Source organism: Lepidochelys kempii, chromosome 10 (genome assembly GCF_965140285.1).
Source record: "Lepidochelys kempii isolate rLepKem1 chromosome 10, rLepKem1.hap1, whole genome shotgun sequence".
Taxonomy (NCBI): domain Eukaryota; kingdom Metazoa; phylum Chordata; order Testudines; family Cheloniidae; genus Lepidochelys; species Lepidochelys kempii.
Window position 1 is genome coordinate 11,191,660 of NC_136389.1, and position 19,275 is coordinate 11,210,934.

At 44.3% G+C, this 19,275-nt stretch overlaps 1 protein-coding gene across 3 annotated transcripts in view; it reads left to right on the top strand.

The window, feature by feature from the left end:
• Positions 1-19,275, top strand: part of CARD11 (caspase recruitment domain family member 11) — a 70,893-nt gene that overhangs the window by 37,029 nt on the left and 14,589 nt on the right. For all 3 annotated transcript variants that reach the window (XM_073361961.2, XM_073361960.2, XM_073361962.2), the window contains exons 6-15: positions 594-746; positions 1,220-1,345; positions 1,868-2,062; positions 2,714-2,893; positions 3,774-3,825; positions 4,978-5,093; positions 6,253-6,356; positions 11,135-11,187; positions 12,717-12,849; positions 13,468-13,669. In XM_073361961.2, the coding sequence (XP_073218062.1) occupies positions 594-746; positions 1,220-1,345; positions 1,868-2,062; positions 2,714-2,893; positions 3,774-3,825; positions 4,978-5,093; positions 6,253-6,356; positions 11,135-11,187; positions 12,717-12,849; positions 13,468-13,669 (1,314 nt within the window). The remainder of the gene's footprint in view (positions 1-593; positions 747-1,219; positions 1,346-1,867; positions 2,063-2,713; positions 2,894-3,773; positions 3,826-4,977; positions 5,094-6,252; positions 6,357-11,134; positions 11,188-12,716; positions 12,850-13,467; positions 13,670-19,275) is intronic.

The window sequence follows — 19,275 nt, forward strand, 5'->3', positions numbered from 1 at the left end:
AAATTTGCATTTTTCTTGCTTAAGATTTTTTACTTTGATTCCCGGTTTATGTAGTTATTTTTGGATGCAATTTATTTCTCCAACAGTCATCTTGTTAACTTTAATTCCTAAAGGGGAAAAGAAAGTTTCTGGACATTGTAGAAAATGAAGTATAAGTTCTAGGCAGGGGCATTGGTGACTCTAGGCATGTGTTTAATATTCATTAAGCACAGTCATGCAAAGTCTGCATGCTTTAAAAATTCCTCTACATGTTTTCTTGGGCCCTGCTCCTTGGCAAAGGGCAAACTCTGTGCTCAGTGTGGGCTGATTAATAGAGAGAGGTTTTGAATGCAGGGCCTGGAGCAAAGGAGAGGCTGTTCATTGTCATTGCATCCAAAATGTATCCAATTATATCAGATCCAGTAAAAACAACCCCTTCTCCACAGCCATTCTGACAGTGAGCAGGGCTTTGTTCAGCTTTCAAAACATTAACAAATATCCCTCCTTTCTCCTACTTTCCTGCTGCAATCTCATTTTCTCTTCTTTTTCTTCTACTGTCTGTTTCTTTCTTTCTCTCTCCTCCTGTCCTATATCTTTAAACCTTGTCCCCTCAGGCTGGCAAACGTAGCTTGCCAGATTCGGACAAAGCCATCTTGGATATCTTGGAGCATGACCGTAAGGAGGCGCTAGAGGACCGCCAGGAGCTGGTCAACAAGATTTTTTATCTCCAGGAGGAGATCCGTCATGTGGAGGATCTGAGAGACAAGGTGAGAGAAAGACAGGACTGAAAGAGTGGGATCAGATCTCTTTGAGGGATCTCTGATTGCGATGACCAGTGATACCTGCAGGTAACTGCTAATGGAGAAGTGCAGTAGCAATTTGGTTCAGTCCTCACTTCCCATCCTGAGCTGTTCACATGAATCTGTCTAGGGTCATCTGGGCAGGGCAGGTGCAATTCCTTGAAATCAATTAATTTTCACATAGACAACATTCACTGCTGTGGGGGTAATTTACAAGACTCCATCAGCATCAGCTTGGACTGCAGTAGTCTGAGCTTCCTCACAGCCATGCCTTTTCAGCACGGAGCTACACTCTAGCCATATATGTCTATGTCTTATATAAGCAAATGTATAGATTAATGTGCACTTGGAGGTGAACAGGAATCTCCTCCGTGCCACAGGGCAGACCTCCCGACTACTTTGATGTACTGCTTTTATTGATTAGTCTGTGTCATTTGCAGTATCTTGAGGAGAAAGAAGACCTGGAATTAAAGTGCTCAACTCTGGGGAAAGACTGTGAGATGTACAAGCACCGTATGACCACGGTGATGATACAGCTCGAGGAGGTAGAGAAGGAGCGAGACCAGGTACATCACATTTAGAGGGGGGGGAAGTAACAATGAGAAATTGGATCTTCTCTTTCTTCTGTTTCTGTTGGAAGCCACCTCTGGGAATTGGGGGTAATTGGACCCAAACTGTCACTACATTTGTTACATATAATGGTTGCTATTAAAAAAAGGAAACGCTTGCTAGGTAGTGGCATTTGCAATACTGCTATTATCTACTAGTCTAAGCGTAGGGAAATTCTTCGAGGTTCTGTGGCAGCTGCCAGTGGGTGCTGACTCTTTAATGGCAACGCAGTAAGCTGCTTATTAGTGTCAAGGTTTTTGGTTAGCACTCTGCAACATTTGCTGCCAACTAAAAGTTGTCAGCCATCATCATCTTCATTAATCATATTACTATAGTGCACAGAGGTCCCAAACATTGTGTTAGGAGCTGTACAAACACACAGCAATAGACAGTCCCTGTCCCAAAGACGGCGCAATCTAAATTAAGACAAGAACCCATGTGACACACATGTGTGAAGCAGTGTTTTCTTTCCTCTGCAGGCATTCCGTTCCCGAGATGAGGCACAGACCCAGTACTCACAGTGCCTGATTGAGAAGGACAAGTACAGGAAGCAGATCCGGGAGCTGGAGGAGAAGAACGATGAACTTCGGATCGAGGCAGTCCGAAAGGAGGCTTGCATTGTTAACCTGGAGTGCAAACTCCGACGACTCTCTAAGGAGAACTGTAATGACCAGGTAGGTCCAGGAAGAGCTAGCTGTGCTCTCTTCTCTTCATGGCTCTGTCTCAGTTACAGCATGATGTAGAGGAGGATGGGATTTTATTTTTATTCCGTCTGTGAGCAGCAATGCTAGCCTGAAAAAAAGCAGTTGAGGGAAATTTCTCTTCTATTCAATTTCAATGCTGTGAGAAGCCCTCCAGGGCTAAGGGTTGGAACTTGGCTCTGCCACCACGAGACTGGCAGTTCACTTCTGCTGAGCCTTGACACCAAATGGAAGAGGAGGAAATGTAGAGGGTGGATTACCTGCATACTGGGGAAGGAAACTCCTAACAACTCTTTCTGAGGAGCTAGTTCTAATGAAGTTTGCAAATAGGTAAACTGGTAACGGGCCATGAACTATTGCTAAAGACGAACAGAAATTTCTGTGACTTTCAGTTTCAGTCTCTAGTTTGAGACCTGAACCACAATCTGTTTGGTCAATAGACAGCGGCTGAACCACTTGAACTACAGGTATGTGGCTGAACACCATGACAACAGAGCATGCAGGCCTCACTCGGTCCACAGGCAGTCCTGCCAGATGTACTAAAGGGAGGCCACGAGAAGTGGTGCTACGCTTTTGGCAGTAGCCTTCAGAAAAAGGTCACTAAAATCTCTCTTTTATCTCTAGAGTTTACCAAGGAATCTGCCGGTTACCATGATTTCCCAGACCTTTGGTGCTCCTGGCCCCAAAGCCAATGGTCAGGAAGCAGATGACTCCTCCACCTCTGAAGAGTCAGCAGAAGACAATAAATTTTTCCTCCTTGATCAGTCTCGACTTAAGAGAAGAATGAACCTGAAGGGAATCCAGGTGTGTCCCAATCTGAGGCCAGAACTGTGTAGTTCAGATGGGTTGTGGAGGAGATACAGTCAGGCTTTGTTGGGGGGGAAGCAATCAGGTTTTGCGAGACAATTGCTGCCCCCTTTTCCTCCTCCCCTATGCTCTCCGTACTCGTGCCGCTCATTTATATTCTCACTATGGCTTCAGTAAAATGGATCTTTGCCTCCTTAATAGTAGTGAAAAAAGTATGTCTTGAAAATTGGTTTAATGCCCTAAGCCCAGCACATGTGGAATGGCTGGTGGGAAATGCAGCACTGATGGAAAAGCTGGCATAGTATGGAAGGAACAATCGGAAGAAATAAACAAAATCTGGAGCAAAATTAGCTAGCTAATTCGGAATTACATGAAGCATGTCCTACTCAATCAAATATAAGCGGCAGCCTGACTGAGGCCCTTGACTTCCCTGACTACTGGGCTGACGGTGGCTGCCACTGCATTCATGAATTATAAAAACCTACCATCTAAGATTGGTATAGAATGTATGAGCTGCTCTTTCTCTGTCCTCATCTGAATTCTCTCTGCCTTTCCTAACCTTTCTGAGCCCCGGCTGCCTTTATTGCCGGGAGCAGTAGAGGTCCATTTTTCCCTTTTATATGGCAAAGGGAGGCTTCTTGTATGAGCAGCCTGTTGAAACCAGTCACAAGAGACCCACTTCATCTTTTGTCATTGCCTCTCCAGAATATGGGAACTGCAGTGCATTTGGTGTTTAAATAACTCTTCTCCAGGCCCTGTTTGATGAAGGCACATAGGCTCTGCAGTGTGACAAAGGGGAAGGAAGGGAGGTCTCTGTTTTACAGTGAATGTGACACCTACCCTGAGTTTGGCTTGATTTCTGTCTTCTTTCTTTCAGCTACCACGAGCTAAATCCCCCATCAATACAAGCAAAGCATCAGATTTTCAAGGTCAGAGAGAGCACCAGTGTCCCAATTGTCTGTCTCAGTCTGTCTCATCTAGTCCATCTGCATCAGTTTGTTCTAACAAACATGCCAACAGGGCGAACTCAAAACTAAACCTGAGAGACTAAGGAACAGTCTTCTTTTGCACTAAATGATGTTAATCATCATTTCAAATTGACAAGATGCTGTCTGATCATTCTTTCCATCCATGGTCACTCTATAGACTCCTTTATCCTGTCCCATAGACAGTCTCAGCTTTCTAGCTACTTTTAACTTGCATCTTCTATCTGATTATAATTTAAAAAGGGACAAAATTAGATCTACTTTAAAGATCATCAAACCATTCTTCTGATTCTGAATATTGATGAAATCTTTGAGTAAGAAGGTCCCCTAATCTACTCGGTCATCTAAACAGTCCCCTTATCTGTTGGCAAGCTGGAGTGCATTTTTAACTCATTTTTAACTGCTGATATTAATTTTTACATATCCATCAGTTAGCTGTAATCTCACCAAATTACCATGTGCATCTTGGCTGTCTGAATTTTCCTAGTGCCCTGCATTTAACTAACAGACACTTAACAAAAAATAATGGTTTGAGCAGGGAGTATGTGCATTATTTGTTGTGTGCAGGCAGTATGCTCAGTGTTGTACAAAAGGTAGAGGAAGACATGGTCACTGCTCCATGGAGCCTACATGTTAAGCAGACAATCAGTAGAGTTCAGACACACAGTATGTTAAATGAGCAGATGGATTAATCTCCACCCATAGAGCAGATGACCAGCTCCAGCTCATTTAAGTTTTTATACAAATAAGATATTTCTTTAATGTTCATGAACCTCATAGGAGAAATGTGTTTTAAAGAAGGGGTTGAATGAGGGGCAGGGTGGTCCCCAGAAGTGTGCACATTCCTGCTTTAGAGCATCTCCCAATAAGACAGGGAGGAAAGGGTGATAGAATCAAAAGTCAATGGAGAGCTTCCTCAATCTCCCATTTAGTAAAGAGAATGAAGGGACAGACAGAAGATAAGCTCGAATGGTTGGAAAATCCTACGTCTTGTTGGGAATGTGAGGAAGAGTTTTATACTGAAGCGGATCTAATATAAATATCTCTGGTGTACGTCTCCCTCTCTGCCTTTGTCTCTGTCATTTGTGAGCACAGCAGTCAGAGCACAGGATGAAGATGGGGCTGATGCCAGCAGCAGCCGCACAGACACCAGTTCCTCCAATCCTGTTTCCATCAATAACTCAGTCAGCGGCTGTGAAGTTGGCAAAATTGTAAGGAACCTTCGGGTGCCCCTTGTTTGTCTGTGACCTTCCCTGTAATGTGATTCAGAGCTCCCACCCCTAGAACTAGCTCTGCACTAGCAGCCCAGCTGCGATCAAACTCAGGGCCCTGTCACTAGTTCCCTAATCCTTTTTACCAGCATTTTATTAGAACCATGTTATTAACCTTTCCCAAAATCACATACCTGGCTTATGTTTATTTAAAGATATTTCAACAGGACTTTACAGGCTCTCGGTATCTCATCTCTCCATTTAACACTTTGTGTAGGAGGTGGAGGCTTTTCTTCAAAGGCTGCTTTGTAATTGATTTTAGTGGAACATTTGAAATTCTGTTGGAGTTTCTCATGCCCTTCATGTCCATAACCCACAGTGGGTCAGGGAAGGGGCGCAGCTAGCAGCTGCTAATTTCTGCACACACTAACCAATCCGTTTCTGCAGTAGCCCCATAATCTCCCAAGGTAGACATGCCATTATACACAATGTGAACACCGACACAGCAGGTGTAGTTAGAATGATCTTGCAGAGTGTTAATAAAAGACCTGATGAAGAACAAAACACCTTGCCGGAGCACTGTAAGAAATGCTGCCCCCAGGAAATTAAAAACTATAGCCTAGACTAGCCAGTGGGGGACCCTCTGCCACTCATAATAAGCTCAGCTGCCTTTATAGGGATACTCTTGGGACTATTAGTCAGATACACTGATGAATTACACTGTCTTGATTATAGTGCAGTTTAGAATAGTTTATGAACTGGTGCTATTAATTTATTTAGAATGAGCAGAAATGTATTTTTCTTTCTTTTTCTGTAGCCTCTGATACATGTATTCACAATGCAACATATGTCCCACTTAACAAGGTTAAAGCTAAAACTCTGCAGTGAATCAGCCACTTTGCATTGCTCATGTGCATTGTACTCTGTGACCATGGAATGAGTTTATCCTACTCCATATAAGACAGAGACTGTCAGTAAAGCACCAGACCAAAACACTTATGGCTTTTAAAATGAGAAATAAGAAAAGGAGTACTCTCTAAGGTGCCACAAGTCCTCCTTTTCTTTTTGCGAATACAGACTAACACGGCTGTTACTCTGAAAATGAGAAATGGATATGACACTTAACATGGATTTTCTTTCTTTCTTTTTAAAATAAAAGCAAACCCTGAGAAATCGCAACCACAGTATCATGTCCACCACTCCAGAACCTCCAGGAAATGATTCAATTGTCCGACGGTGCAAAGAAGATGCTCCTCATTGCAGGTGAGTAGCTGTGTTGGTGAAAGATGGGTAAAAACATTGTTAAGGCTGTAGCACTAACTGTGCCTCCTACCCCTTTCAGTCCTTCCCAAGACACTCCTCAGGTGACTGGCCTGGCTTCCCACACCTCATTCTGAGTGGAATCCTGTGGTCCAACCAGACTCAGACTGGATGCATGGCTCCCTACTATGTTAATGATACAGGCCCAGCTTGGTTTTGACACTGGTACGAATTTCCCTTGAGGAGCCTGTGACAAGCTTTTGTTTGCAGTGATACAGAAACAGCATCTTCAAAACAAAGCTTTCTTTATTCATTCTTCAAAGGTGCAAAGTACATAGAACCCAGGGTTAAAAAAATAAAAAGCCCCTACACGCATGGGTAGGGTGGCCACTCACACATTCCTGGAGTAGCGGACATTCTGGTACTTCTGAGAATGGCATGGGCCCTGCCCTCACCGGCATAACCCTACCTCTCTTGTTGTGACCTCATGGGCATGGTTCGGGCCAGGTCATGCCGCATGGGGGTGCCGTTTTGAAGAGCATGCCACTCTGCCCCTGCCGGCGTGACTTCTCTCACACAGTGCATGCGACATTACATTGGCAAGGGCAGAGCAGTGCATTCTTCATTACGGCATCTCTCGTCCGATACTGGACAAAACTATGGGTGGTTTAGTCTCAGTACTCGGCAGGGGACAAAGATTTAGAAAAGCAGGGCTGTCTGGTTTAAAACCAGACGAATGGCCTGCCTATGCATGGCTATCATTACACCTCTGTAAATTCCCCTCAGCCCAGCTCTCTCCATCTCTGGCAGGGGGAAACAGACTGACCATGCTGCAGTTTCTGCTGTGTTTGTCAGCCTGTTAGCTCTTCACTGACACCCTGTGAACAGCCTCTCCTAGCTTCTGCAACCCCCCCACCCTTTTCTAAGGTCTTTGAGGGTAGGGTCCCCCTTGATTCCAGGCTTTAACCTTGGGAAGAGTAATCCATTCCATGGATTCAGTTAGGGGGTATTCCCCAACTAACTGTTATCTGTGTCATTGTTTTACCAGTCCTTCTTGGTTTCTTTAATTAAACTCCATAGGAAGTACCTCCATCATAACCAAACATACAGAAGCCTGAACCATATTCCTAACAAATAATACAGATACTTCCCAGTTCACCATAATTGCTGATGTGTCATTTAAGTTCAGACTTCCTTTAAAAAAAAAAAAAGCAGAAGTCCTGGGACCTGACCTTGATATGTGTTCATATGGGATTGTAGCACCCCAACGGCTGCTATTGTTGTCACACCAAATATTGGTCTTTTATTAGGAAATGCAAAACACTGGTGTTCCGGACACACAGTGGAAATTTTTTTAAACTTTATTTTTATATAAACATATAACGAAACAAAACATATATAAATGCATGCACAACATGGAAATACCATATAAATAACACAATTCAGTGTTCATTATTTGTAAAACCTGGAAGAAACAAACAAACCAACAAACACAAACCTGAACCCATAGAGGTCATGCAGGGTATCAATTTTTAAAGTGACTATCTAAATAAATAAGTGAGAACATACCCTATGAGTATCGGGGACTAATATATACTGAACTGCTAATGTATGCAATAGTTTCATGTGTGACCAAATTTTTTCCAAGCATTTCTATTAAACAGAGTCATTTTTTCCATTAATGCAGTAGCAGAGAGCTTACTAAGCCAGTCTGTGTTTGAGGGAGGAATTGCAGATTTCCACTTTCTCAGAATAACTCTTTTGGCTACAAGAAAAGGAGGACTTGTGGCACCTTAGAGACTAACCAGTTTATTTGAGCATGAGCTTTCGTGAGCGACAGCTCACTTCATCGGATGTAGCTCACGAAAGCTCATGCTCAAATAAACTGGTTAGTCTCTAAGGTGCCACAAGTCCTCCTTTTCTTTTTGCGAATCCAGACTAACCCGGCTGCTGCTCTGAAACCTGTCTTTTGGCTACAGAAACAATGACTGCAATCCATTTATTCATGTTAACTGGTAATCCCAACTCATCCAGCACTCCTAACATCAGTGGAAATTTTAAAAAGCGAGAAATACAGAAGTTAAGGTTCTTACTAAAATGTTAACTTTGGTACATTGCATGTATGTAGCATTTTTATTTCTATTTTTCTTCTTAAAATCTAGGGTATTACATTTTTGGTTGTTTCATTACATGTTTACTGTAAAATGTACAACATGTTGCCATAGGTATTTAATTTTTCACATTTCCTGACTCTCTTTGGTTTAACTGTGCCCTCTGTAAATTGTGCTGTTGTGGGGGCCAGAGGGTTGCATGTGAGAGCTATTTTTATAAAGGCAAAGGAGAGAGAATAGGCAAATGCCAGTGCTTTGGTAACATTAACACATAAATGGTCCCAAAGAGGTTCTGAAGTTCACACCTCATTGAGGTTAATGGGGTGGAAGAGGAAGCAGAGTTCACATCCCTTTGAGACAGTTTTCAGCATGGTTGAGCTGAGAGGAGAGAGCAGCCCATCTGCGTACAAGGTGTTGGCTGTGTGTCAGCATGTGAAAAAGATAGACATTTAGGCCACTGAGTTGGGCTGCCCCCGTTTTTGAATGCCCAGGCTGAGGCAGCTTGGGTCTAGTTTTCAGAGGAGCAAGCCCTTGTGCATTTGAAGTCACTAGGAGCAGAGAGTTCAGAGCCTGTTTAAAATCAGAACCAACGTATCTCAACCTAGGCACCCACAATCAGTGACCATTTTTGAAAATTTGTCTTAGTTTTTTCAAACGAAAACTTAACATTTGCAGCATGCAGTAAAAACTATAATGCCATCTTAAAATCATAGTATCTGCCATGTTTGCAAACCTTTGGACCCATGACTGTCTCTAGTTCCAGATGTTACGGCATTGGGGTGGTTTTTTGTTTGTTTGTTTGTTTGTTTGTTTGTGGAGCTGTGTGTGTTTGTGAGAGAGAGAGAGACTCACATTTCCTTCATGCAAGCTGTCCCAGCAGCACATCCTGTTTCTGTCTGACAAGACAGATGTGCATAGTGTCCAGCAGAGTTAGAGTCTACATATTTAGCCAATTGGATCACTCAATTGTCTAGACCTATAATAACTGGGCCTACAAATTTACCTTAATTGTGAGTTCAGTGGTGAAAAGTGAATGAAAGTTCGTAAAATGTCACAATAACCTATAATAACAAATGTTGGAGAGAAAAGATGCAATAGGAAAACAGACTGAATTAGTCTAAACAAAAGGTGCTACTAATATAATTCAAGGACTCTTAAGATCATGCCTGGTAAACAAGAGAAGTGTGGGACCGGAATTTAATGAACCAAAGTTGATGTGTTGGAAATTAGGCCTAACTGGTGGACAGAATAATGAGGGGATGGGCTATTCCACCCATCATTCCCTTTTGGGGTCCTTAAGAGACTTTGGGGGTAGCAGGGTAAGCTGGCTACCATAAAACTAGCTGATTAAAAGACAGGAAATAGGGAAGGAGCAAGCCTCATCATCATGGCTACCTCCCCCACCATCTCCTGGGACCCCTGATCTTTGTCATCCGATCCTGAAAGGTGTCCTAACTGGGCCAATAGAGGGGGACCAGATGACATCACCATCTACACTGACTCCAGCTAATGCCAAATACAAGCTGGGTGTGAGACTTTGTCATCTCCTGTGTGTCCTTTTCCTTCCCCACCTTGTTTCACCTTCCTATCCTCTCCTTTTCCTTCTGTCTAATAAGGAAAGCCTATTACCAAAAAGGCAACTAATGCAATGCCCTAAATAGCCCAGTGCTGGTACCAGTTTGTCAGGTCTCAGAGTGACTGATACGACCAGGTGCTGGGCCTGTGTTTTTTCCAGCAGTAAGGCTGCAAGTCAGAGTCAACACCAGAAATGGAAATTGCATTGTTTTTAATCTTGGCTGATCTTCTTCATGATGAGCAGCATCTTACTCCTTTCTCAAGAAGTCCCTATGAAGTCACCTATTGTGTAGGAAGGTGCTGTTCAGTAACTATAAGGGAATCACAATCTGGCCCCTTATTTTTATTTTTAGTAAAGATGTCAGCAAGACCCGAAGTGGCTAGTATTTTGTCATGGTGCCTGATCCAACTTCCATTGAAGTGATGTATCTTACCGATTTCAAAGGGATTTGGATTGGGACGATGGTTGTGGAGTGGGAGGTTCTGCACATAGCCAGGTACACCTAGACATTCCTCTGATTTCACCAGACATTCCATTGTCAAAGGTCCCTCAGAAAGACCCGTGCAGCTGTTATAATACTGCAAGTACACTTCAAAGGTATAACTAAAATAAATCATTTTTATTGCTCTACTTGAAGCCCTTCCCTTACACTTTGGACCCAGTGTGGAATAAAGCACATAGTGGTCTAAAGCAGGTACTATGCATGCACTGTATCAAAGTGTTCAAAAGAAGAACTGAAATAGTAAGTGCAGATCAACCAGTTCAGGCCACCAGAGACCACAGTTTCCTTCCATCTGTCAGAACCTTCACTACCTCTCTGTTAACACTTCTTCCTTCTGAACTTCCTGCTGCTTCCCGCGCCTCTCTCTCCTCCACAGGCCTCTCTAGATAATGTTTCCTATGCAGCCTTCCTGCTTCTTCCCCATGCCACATGTGTCTGTAAAGCTTAGTCTGTTGGTGCTGTCCTGCTGATTCACCTGCCACCTTCAACACCTTCTTCCATCACAGAGCTTCCTCAGTCAGAGCCTACCGATACCGGCTGAATTTTGAAAAGTGAGTCTCTCTCTCTCTCTCTCTTTGTTTTTTAATTCCAGTCTGGCTGAAGAGGACAATGACAGCTTTGCCTATGATACTTTGGAACTAGATGGTAAGTGAGGGGAGGATACCAGTTTGTAACCTTAGCTCTGAGCCATGATCATCGTTCCTTAACTCACCAGATGCAGATACTATCCACCAGCCCCTATGATCACATAAAGGTATAATACCTCCTGGATGTGGTCTTCTGTCCCATCTAATGGCACTTAGAAAGAGATTAATGAGTCTGCTACAGCCTTAGCTAACAGCTATGTGACTTTCAGCTCACGTAGTAGAGCTAAATGTGGAATTTAGCTCCCGAGGTTTGCTCCTGGGGTCTGTCGGTGTTACATATGGTTGGAGGAAGGCGGATACGTGAAATGCACTGGCTTTCCATTATCACAGGCAGAACTGGGATAGGAGAGGGATGCCTGATGTTCACTGACCTCCATTAACACAGGTAGAACCTCAGCAGGGATATAAAGGACTCCCACCCTCACACCTTTTGGAAAATGTAACAATTAAGACCAACTCAATTCACACAAGACTCTCTTTTTTTCATATGGAATATGGAATAGACCCCAGTATGCAGGGATTGTAATGACCAGAAGTGACATTCAGTGCTGAAAAGGAAACAAATGACAATTGAACCTTGTATTTTAGAAAATGGTGTTGGAGCACTGGCTGTAGAGGGAGCTGCAGCTTGTTTCGTCCAAACCTCTTTTAGCGGGAGTCACAATGAGAAGTGATATAGGGGCAATGGCTGTGGAGCAGTTCTCTGAGCCCAGCCTTTCCCAGCAGGAGTTGCTATAGGGAATGGTGAATGGATTCTGGCTGTTGGAGGAAGAGGTAGTGTGGACTAAGCAAGGGACTGGGAACCAGGAATTCCTGAGTTCTCATGCTGGCTCTGGTCCAGAACGGATGTGTGATCTTTGGGCATGTCCCTGAACCACTCTGTATTTCAGTCTATCCATGCACAGAGTGGGGATAATGATGCTTTTCTTCTTGGGCTGTTGGGACCATTAGTTAATGTTTATAAAGAATTTCTCAAAGGGATTGTTACATTCCATCATTCTTTCACTGATCCAGTGGCCCTGGAGCATTTATGGAAAACCATTTGTGTGGGGCTGCTAATTTACAAGGTGCCTTACAGATATCAATGCATCCTCTGTCCTAACAGTCTAAATAAGATGGGACACAAAAGCACAAGAAAAAGCCCAGGTTTGCACTTCAGAAGAGGAAAGGCAAGATGGTGATTAGTGATAAGAAGGAGGGGGGAGCGATTGCTTGAAGAAGTGGTCTTAGGGAGGGATTTGATTTGGAGGAGAGAGAAGGCATTTGGCTGGTAAGGACTAGGTGACTGTTCCAGGCTTAATAGACAGCATGACAGAAATATGAAGCTGAGAGTGACCAGATAGACTTTGGATGAGGGGGATTCTCATTCCTGCCTCCAGGGCTGGTGGATCCCATTCCCTGCTGTGAATCAAAAGAATGTGTCTCTCCCCAATCCTTGCCCTGGGATCAGCTACGCCTGCACCTTTCCCCAGTCTCTGTTTCCTCATGGCATTGGGAATTCCTTCTGATTTTTGTGTCCTTTTTCAGATGACAGTCATGACAGATACTCTCATGGAGCTCCCTCAGTGCACTCCTCCTCTTCCTCTCACCAGTCTGAAGGCATGGAAGCCTATGACCTTGAGCACGTCAGCTCCATTTTTAGGAAGTTCTCTCTGGAAAGGTATTTTGGGGATGCTGGTTTATCTGCCCTAGGCTGATCTGGGGACATAAAGGCTACCCAGGGTAGGGTTGCCATCTTTAAATGCAAGATATTAGATCACTCATACCAGAGGCTGGGATATCATATGGCATGGTGATATCACAATGTTGCATGAGCAGTTCGCTTCCTCATGTCACAGTGCAGCAACACAACACGTTATGTGAGGACCGTTTATCCTGCAAACTGAGGCTGTGATTGACTGTCATGATTATCTCAGAAAAATCAGGGGAGGCAAGTGATCTGAAGAAAGTAGCTTCACCCTAGTGACCTTGTTGTCTCCCTGCTGCTAGTTACTAGACGCTGTGCCATTATATATCTGAAGCTGTTCAGTTTTGTTTTGGCATTTAGGAGGTGCCCAGATGCAGCTCTCTAGTACAACTTATGTAGTAGTGTAACAGAGAGGACAGATTTCTCGGGGGTATTAGATCCTAGTGCTTGATAAATGTAGAAAGCTCATTTGCATGCCCCGTTCCCTCCCCACATTTATCCTGAGTGGAGAATTTCTCTGCTGGTCCCAGACCAGTTGAGAGAAGCTGAGAACTGCATTGTCTAAGCTGTTTGTTTGTTTCATGAACACAGACCTTTCCGTCCTTCTGTGACATCTGTTGGTCGCATTAAGAACTCTTGCCACACTATCCAGCGCATCACACTGAATGGAGACAGCCTCAACTCAGAAATCACTCTGCTGGGGGGGAATGACAAAGGAACCTTCATCAGCTCTGTCAAGCTGGGATCCCTAGCAGAGAAAGCAGGCCTCCGGGAGGGACATCAGCTGCTTCTGGTGAGCATTAAACAAACAACGAACAGCGTGTGCTCATTGCACTAATCCCCTTTGTTTCTTTTTTCTTCTTTTAATTCTCTAGTAATGACAAAACTTGAGTGTCTCTGCAGCCGATATTCCTACATCTTTAGATCCAATCAGGAATCCTGCTGAGCAAGTCTGGAAGTGGGTGTATTTGTGGGCTTCCCAGACACCTGCACAATTACAGCTTACAATGACTCCAGCTGGAAGAAGCTGGGACAGGAGTGACTGTCCCCTCCTTTTACACCCTTCGTTATAGTGATACCCCTTGGAAAAGACTAGCATGGGAGTGGCCGTGAGCTTTCCCTGTCACCTCTGTCTTGTGTTTGCTTGTTTGTTTTCTCTTGTTCAGTCTGTAGAGGCTGGTAGGAGGCAGCATGCTGTGAGAGAAACAGAGCCCTGATTGGGCAGCCAAACAGTCAGCCAGCGGCACAGGTGCAGCAAACAGAGCTATAAACAGGGGAGTTTGAGTGGGAGTGTGTAAGGGGAGTATGGGGGTAGGGATGGGTGGTCTTCTGATTTTGATCTGGTGTTTCTTTGGGTCTTTGTTTTTTCTTTCACAAGAATTTAGGCAGGAAAGCTATGGCAGGTACAGAGGCAGCAGTGGTAGTGACCCAAGCCATGGAAGAGACAATGAAGATGACCGGACGTGGAAGCTGTGGGATGTACATGATCCTACAGCAGGTACCTGAAAAAAGCTTTGTTTGTATGAAGTTCCACTTGATAGAGCTGATGGAAGAGAAAATCTGAGGCATGGAGATGCAGGTGGAAATTATGGTTGAGTTTCGAGGGGGATTCAAGAAGATGATGGAGCAAAGGCAAGAGGAGGCTGCAGGGGAAAGTCAAGACTTGCAGATGCAAGCTAGACTGAAAGGACTCAGAGCAGAGTCTGATGGGTGAGGAGAGTGGTCAGTGGAAGCATGTGACTACAAGAACCAGGCTGAGGAAAAGACCAGCTGGTGAAGGAGAAATAGAGCTCAGGAACAGGTGTGCCAAGTTGGAAAATGAAGAAGGGGCACAGCAGGCTGTAACTGAAGGAGGGAGGGCAAGGAAGAAGAGAAGAGTTGCTAGTCCTACAAGAAGAGAGGAAGAGTCAATGGAGATAGCCGGAGTTCAGAGCCTCAGGAGGATGCAGGATGACTTGCAGAAGGTTGTAAGGGAGAATAGAAGACAAGAGGACTCGCAGCCAGAAAGAACAGGAGGAAGGCCGGAAAAACATACCATCACCAGGAAAGTGCAGGTCTACATGACTGGGGACTCCCTACTAAGAAGAACAGACAGGCTTGTCACTATGGCTGAACCAGAGAACAGAAGGGTGTGCTGTCTGCCAGAAGCTAAGATATGGGATGTGGACCTGAGACCGAAGAGGATCCTAATGGAAGCAGGAAAGAATCCACTGATTATCCTTCATGTTGGAACAAATGACACAGCTAGATTCTCACTGGAACATATAAGGAAATGGAGGCTCGTTTGATGTGCAGAGGGATTCTTCCCGTCCCTAGAGGAGGAGAACGAAGGCGAGACAAAGTTATGATGATCAACAGATGGCTCAGGCAGTGGTGCTATAAGGACTTTGGGATGTTTGACCATTGGGAGGCATTCATGGACAGAAGACAGTTCTCATGGGTTGGACTCCATCTGAGTAGGAAGAGAAATAGATTTCTGGGATGGAGGTTGTCACAACTCATTAAAAGAGCTTTAAATTAGGAACTCAGGGGGAGATGGTTGGCAGATGCTCATGTAATCTCCATATCTGCTTTTAACAATAAGAGGAAGGAAAATCAAGGAAGAATGGACACAGCAATGTAGAAAGGAATAGCTAATATTTTTTTAAAAAGCGGGGGGAAGTAATCCAGGAAACTACAGGCCTGTTAGTTTGACCTCAATTGTATGCAAGGTCGTGGAACAAATTTTGAAAGAGAAAGTAGTTAAGGATATAGAGATGAATGGTAATCAGGATAAAATACAACATGGTTTTACAAAAGATAGATCTTACCAGACCAACCTGATCTCCTTCTTCGAGAAGATAACTGATTTTTTTAGACAAAAGAAATACAGTAGATCTAATCTATCTGGATTTCAATAAAGCATTTGATACAGTTCCACATGGAAAATTATTAGGTAAATTGGAGAAGATGGGGATTAATATGAGAGTTGAAAGATGGATAAGGAACTGGTTAAAGGGGAGACTACAACATGTCATACTGCCAGGCTGGATCGAGGTTACTAGTGGAGTTCCTTCGGGATCGGTCTTGGGACCAATCTTACTTAACAGTTTTATTACTGATCTTGACACAAGTGAGAGTGTGCTAATACAATTTGCAGATGATACCAATTTGGGAGGTATAGCCAATACAGAGGAAGACCGGAATATCATACAAGGAGATCTTGTTGGGCCTCATCTGGATGACCTCATAAACTGGGATAATAGAAATGGGATGCAATTTAATAGTGCAAGATCATGTTTAGGGACAAACAACAAGAATTTTTGCTGTAAGTTGGGGACTTTTCAGTTGGAAGGACAGAGGAGGAGAAAGATCTGGGTGTACTGGTTGATCACAGGATGACTATGAGCTGTCAATGTGATGCGGCCATGAAAAATGCTGTCCTAGGATGCATCAGGTGAGGCACTTCCAGTAGAGATAGGGAAGTGTTAGTACCATTGCACAAGGCACTGGTGAGAGCTCATCTGGAATACTGTGTGCAATTCTGGATGTGATGGGATCCCCAGGGTGCAGCCTGAACTGTGCCCTCTGAACTCTCTCCAGCCTGGGTTGTCTCTCAGAATGCCTTGCTAGTGACCTGCAGCAAATCCCTCCAGGGGCTATCACTCAGCACAACCGCATGTGGAGACCCAACACCCAGCTAGATTGCATGAATGCTTCCAGAGCCACTCATGAATCACATGGAGAAAGGCACCAGAGCCAAATCCCCCCAGCTCCCAGCACTGTACCTCAGGAATATACCGTCTTGTGCTGCTCAAGATGAGCAGTGCAAACTCATTAATTGGTTCACCTCTTCATCAATGGAAAGTGGATATACACCAGCCTTTGTATAAAACCTGAGCACATTTACCACACACTTCAGGCAAACCCACTGGTAAAGATAAACAATTGGATTGACTACAAAAGATAGATTTTAAGTGACTATAAGTGATAGGCAAAAAGTCAGAGTTAGTTACCAAAAGAAACAAAATATAAGCACACAGTCTAAACTCTCAACCCTATTAGACTGGGCACCAACTAGACTATGCAGTTTTTCTCACCCCACTGGATATTGCAGTTCTTAATATACAGATTTGTCCCTTAAATCTGGAGCAGTCTACTCTGTTGGAGTCTTCAGTCTTCTTCCGAATGTCTTGGTTGCTTTCAGCATAGGTGGGGGCAGAAGAAAGGCGAAGCATGGGCCTGCTCTGTTCTGTTTTATACCCTCAGTCCCATGTGCCTGGGCAACACACAAATTCAGGCATGTCTGGTGGGCATTACTGAGTCTCTAGGCAAGGTTGAGCAATTCCCCTGGTGTGGCCTCGTGCAGGTGAGTCATTGAATTGTAGCTCCCTTGCTGTACAATGGCTGCTGATGGTTGTATGACACCCCTCCCAGGCACTGGTTACTTTCCTTGCTGTTGCATCTGGGGAGCTAATATCTGGCTGATTCTCCAATTTACAGCATGTTTTAGTGACAACCATACAACACAATTCTCATAACTTCATATGCATTAATGATATACATATATGGATAAAGAAATTACTTTCAGCAGATCATAACCTTTCCCCTGATACCTTACAAGGCATGCTTTATATGTAAGATCATGATGATATAAAAATGAAGAATATGGGAATTACAGGACGCTCCCCCAAGGTATAGAATGTCACACTGGATATCCCATGTTTAAGAAAGATGAATTCAAACTGGAACAGATGCAGAGAAGGGCTTACTAGGAGGATCCAAGGAATGGAAAATCTACCTTATGAGAAGAGACTCAAAGAGCTTGGCTTGTTTAGCCAAACCAAACAAAGGCTGATTGTTCTCTATGAATACATCAGAGGGATAAATACCAGGGAAGGAGAGGAGTTATTTAAGTTAAATGCCAGTGTGGACATAAGAACAAATGGATATAAACTGGCCATCAAAAAGTTTAGGCTTGAAATTAGGTAAAAGTTTCTAACCATCAGAGGCGTAAAGTTGTGGAACAGTCTTCCAAGGGAAGCAATGGAGGTAAAAAACCTAACTGGCTTCAAGACTGAGCTTGATAAATTTATGGAGGGAATGGTATGATGGGACTGCCTACAATGGCATGTGGCCCATCTGCAACTGCCAACAGCAAAAATCCCCAATGGCTGGAGATGGGATACTAGATGGGGAGGGCTCTGAGTTACTACAGAGAATTCTTTCCCAGGTATCTGCCTGGTGGGTCTTGCTCACATGCTCAGGGTCTAAGTGATCACTATATTTGGGGTCAGGAAGGAATTTCCCCCGGGTCAGATTGGCAGAGATCTGGGGGGGGTGGTGGAGGGGAGCGGGGTTTGCCACCTTCTGCAGCATGGAGCACAGGTCACTTGCAGGTTTCAGCTAGTGTAAATGATGAATTCTCTGTAACTTGAAGTCTTTAAACCATGATTTGAGGACTTCAGTAACTCAGCCAGAGGCTAGGGGTCTGTTTCAGGAGTGGGTGGGTGAGGTTCTGCAGCCTGCAATGTGAATCATAGAATCATAGAATATCAGGGTTGGAAGGGACCCCAGAAGGTCATCTAGTCCAACCCCCTGCTCGAAGCAGGACCAATTCCCAGTTAAATCATCCCAGCCAGGGCTTTGTCAAGCCTGACCTTAAAAACCTCTAAGAAAGGAGATTCTACCACCTCCCTAGGTAACGCATTCCAGTGTTTCACCACCCTCATAGTGAAAAAGTTTTTCCTAATATCCAATCTAAACCTCCCCCCCTGCAACTTGAGACCATTACGCCTCGTTCTGTCATCTGCTACCATTGAGAACAGTCTAGAGCCATCCTCTTTGGAACCCCCTTTCAGGTAGTTGAAAGCAGCTATCAAATCCCCCCTCATTCTTCTCTTCTGCAGACTAAACAATCCCAGCTCCCTCAGCCTCTCCTCATAACTCATGTGTTCCAGTCCCCTAATCATTTTTGTTGCCCTTCGCTGGACTCTCTCCAATTTATCCACATCCTTCTTGTAGTGTGGGGCCCAAAACTGGACACAGTACTCCAGATGAGGCCTCACCAATGTTGAATAGAGGGGAACGATCACGTCCCTCGATCTGCTCGCTATGCCCCTACTTATACATCCCAAAATGCCATTGGCCTTCTTGGCAACAAGGGCACACTGCTGACTCATATCCAGCTTCTTGTCCACTGTCACCCCTGGGTCCGTTTCCGCAGAACTGCTGCCTAGCCATTCGGCCCCTAGTCTGTAGCGGTGCATTGGATTCTTCCGTCCTAAGTGCAGGACCCTGCACTTATCCTTATTGAACCTCATCAGATTTCTTTTGGCCCAATCCTCCAATTTGTCTAGGTCCTTCTGTATCCTATCCCTCCCCTCCAGCGTATCTACCACTCCATGTGCAGGAGGTCAG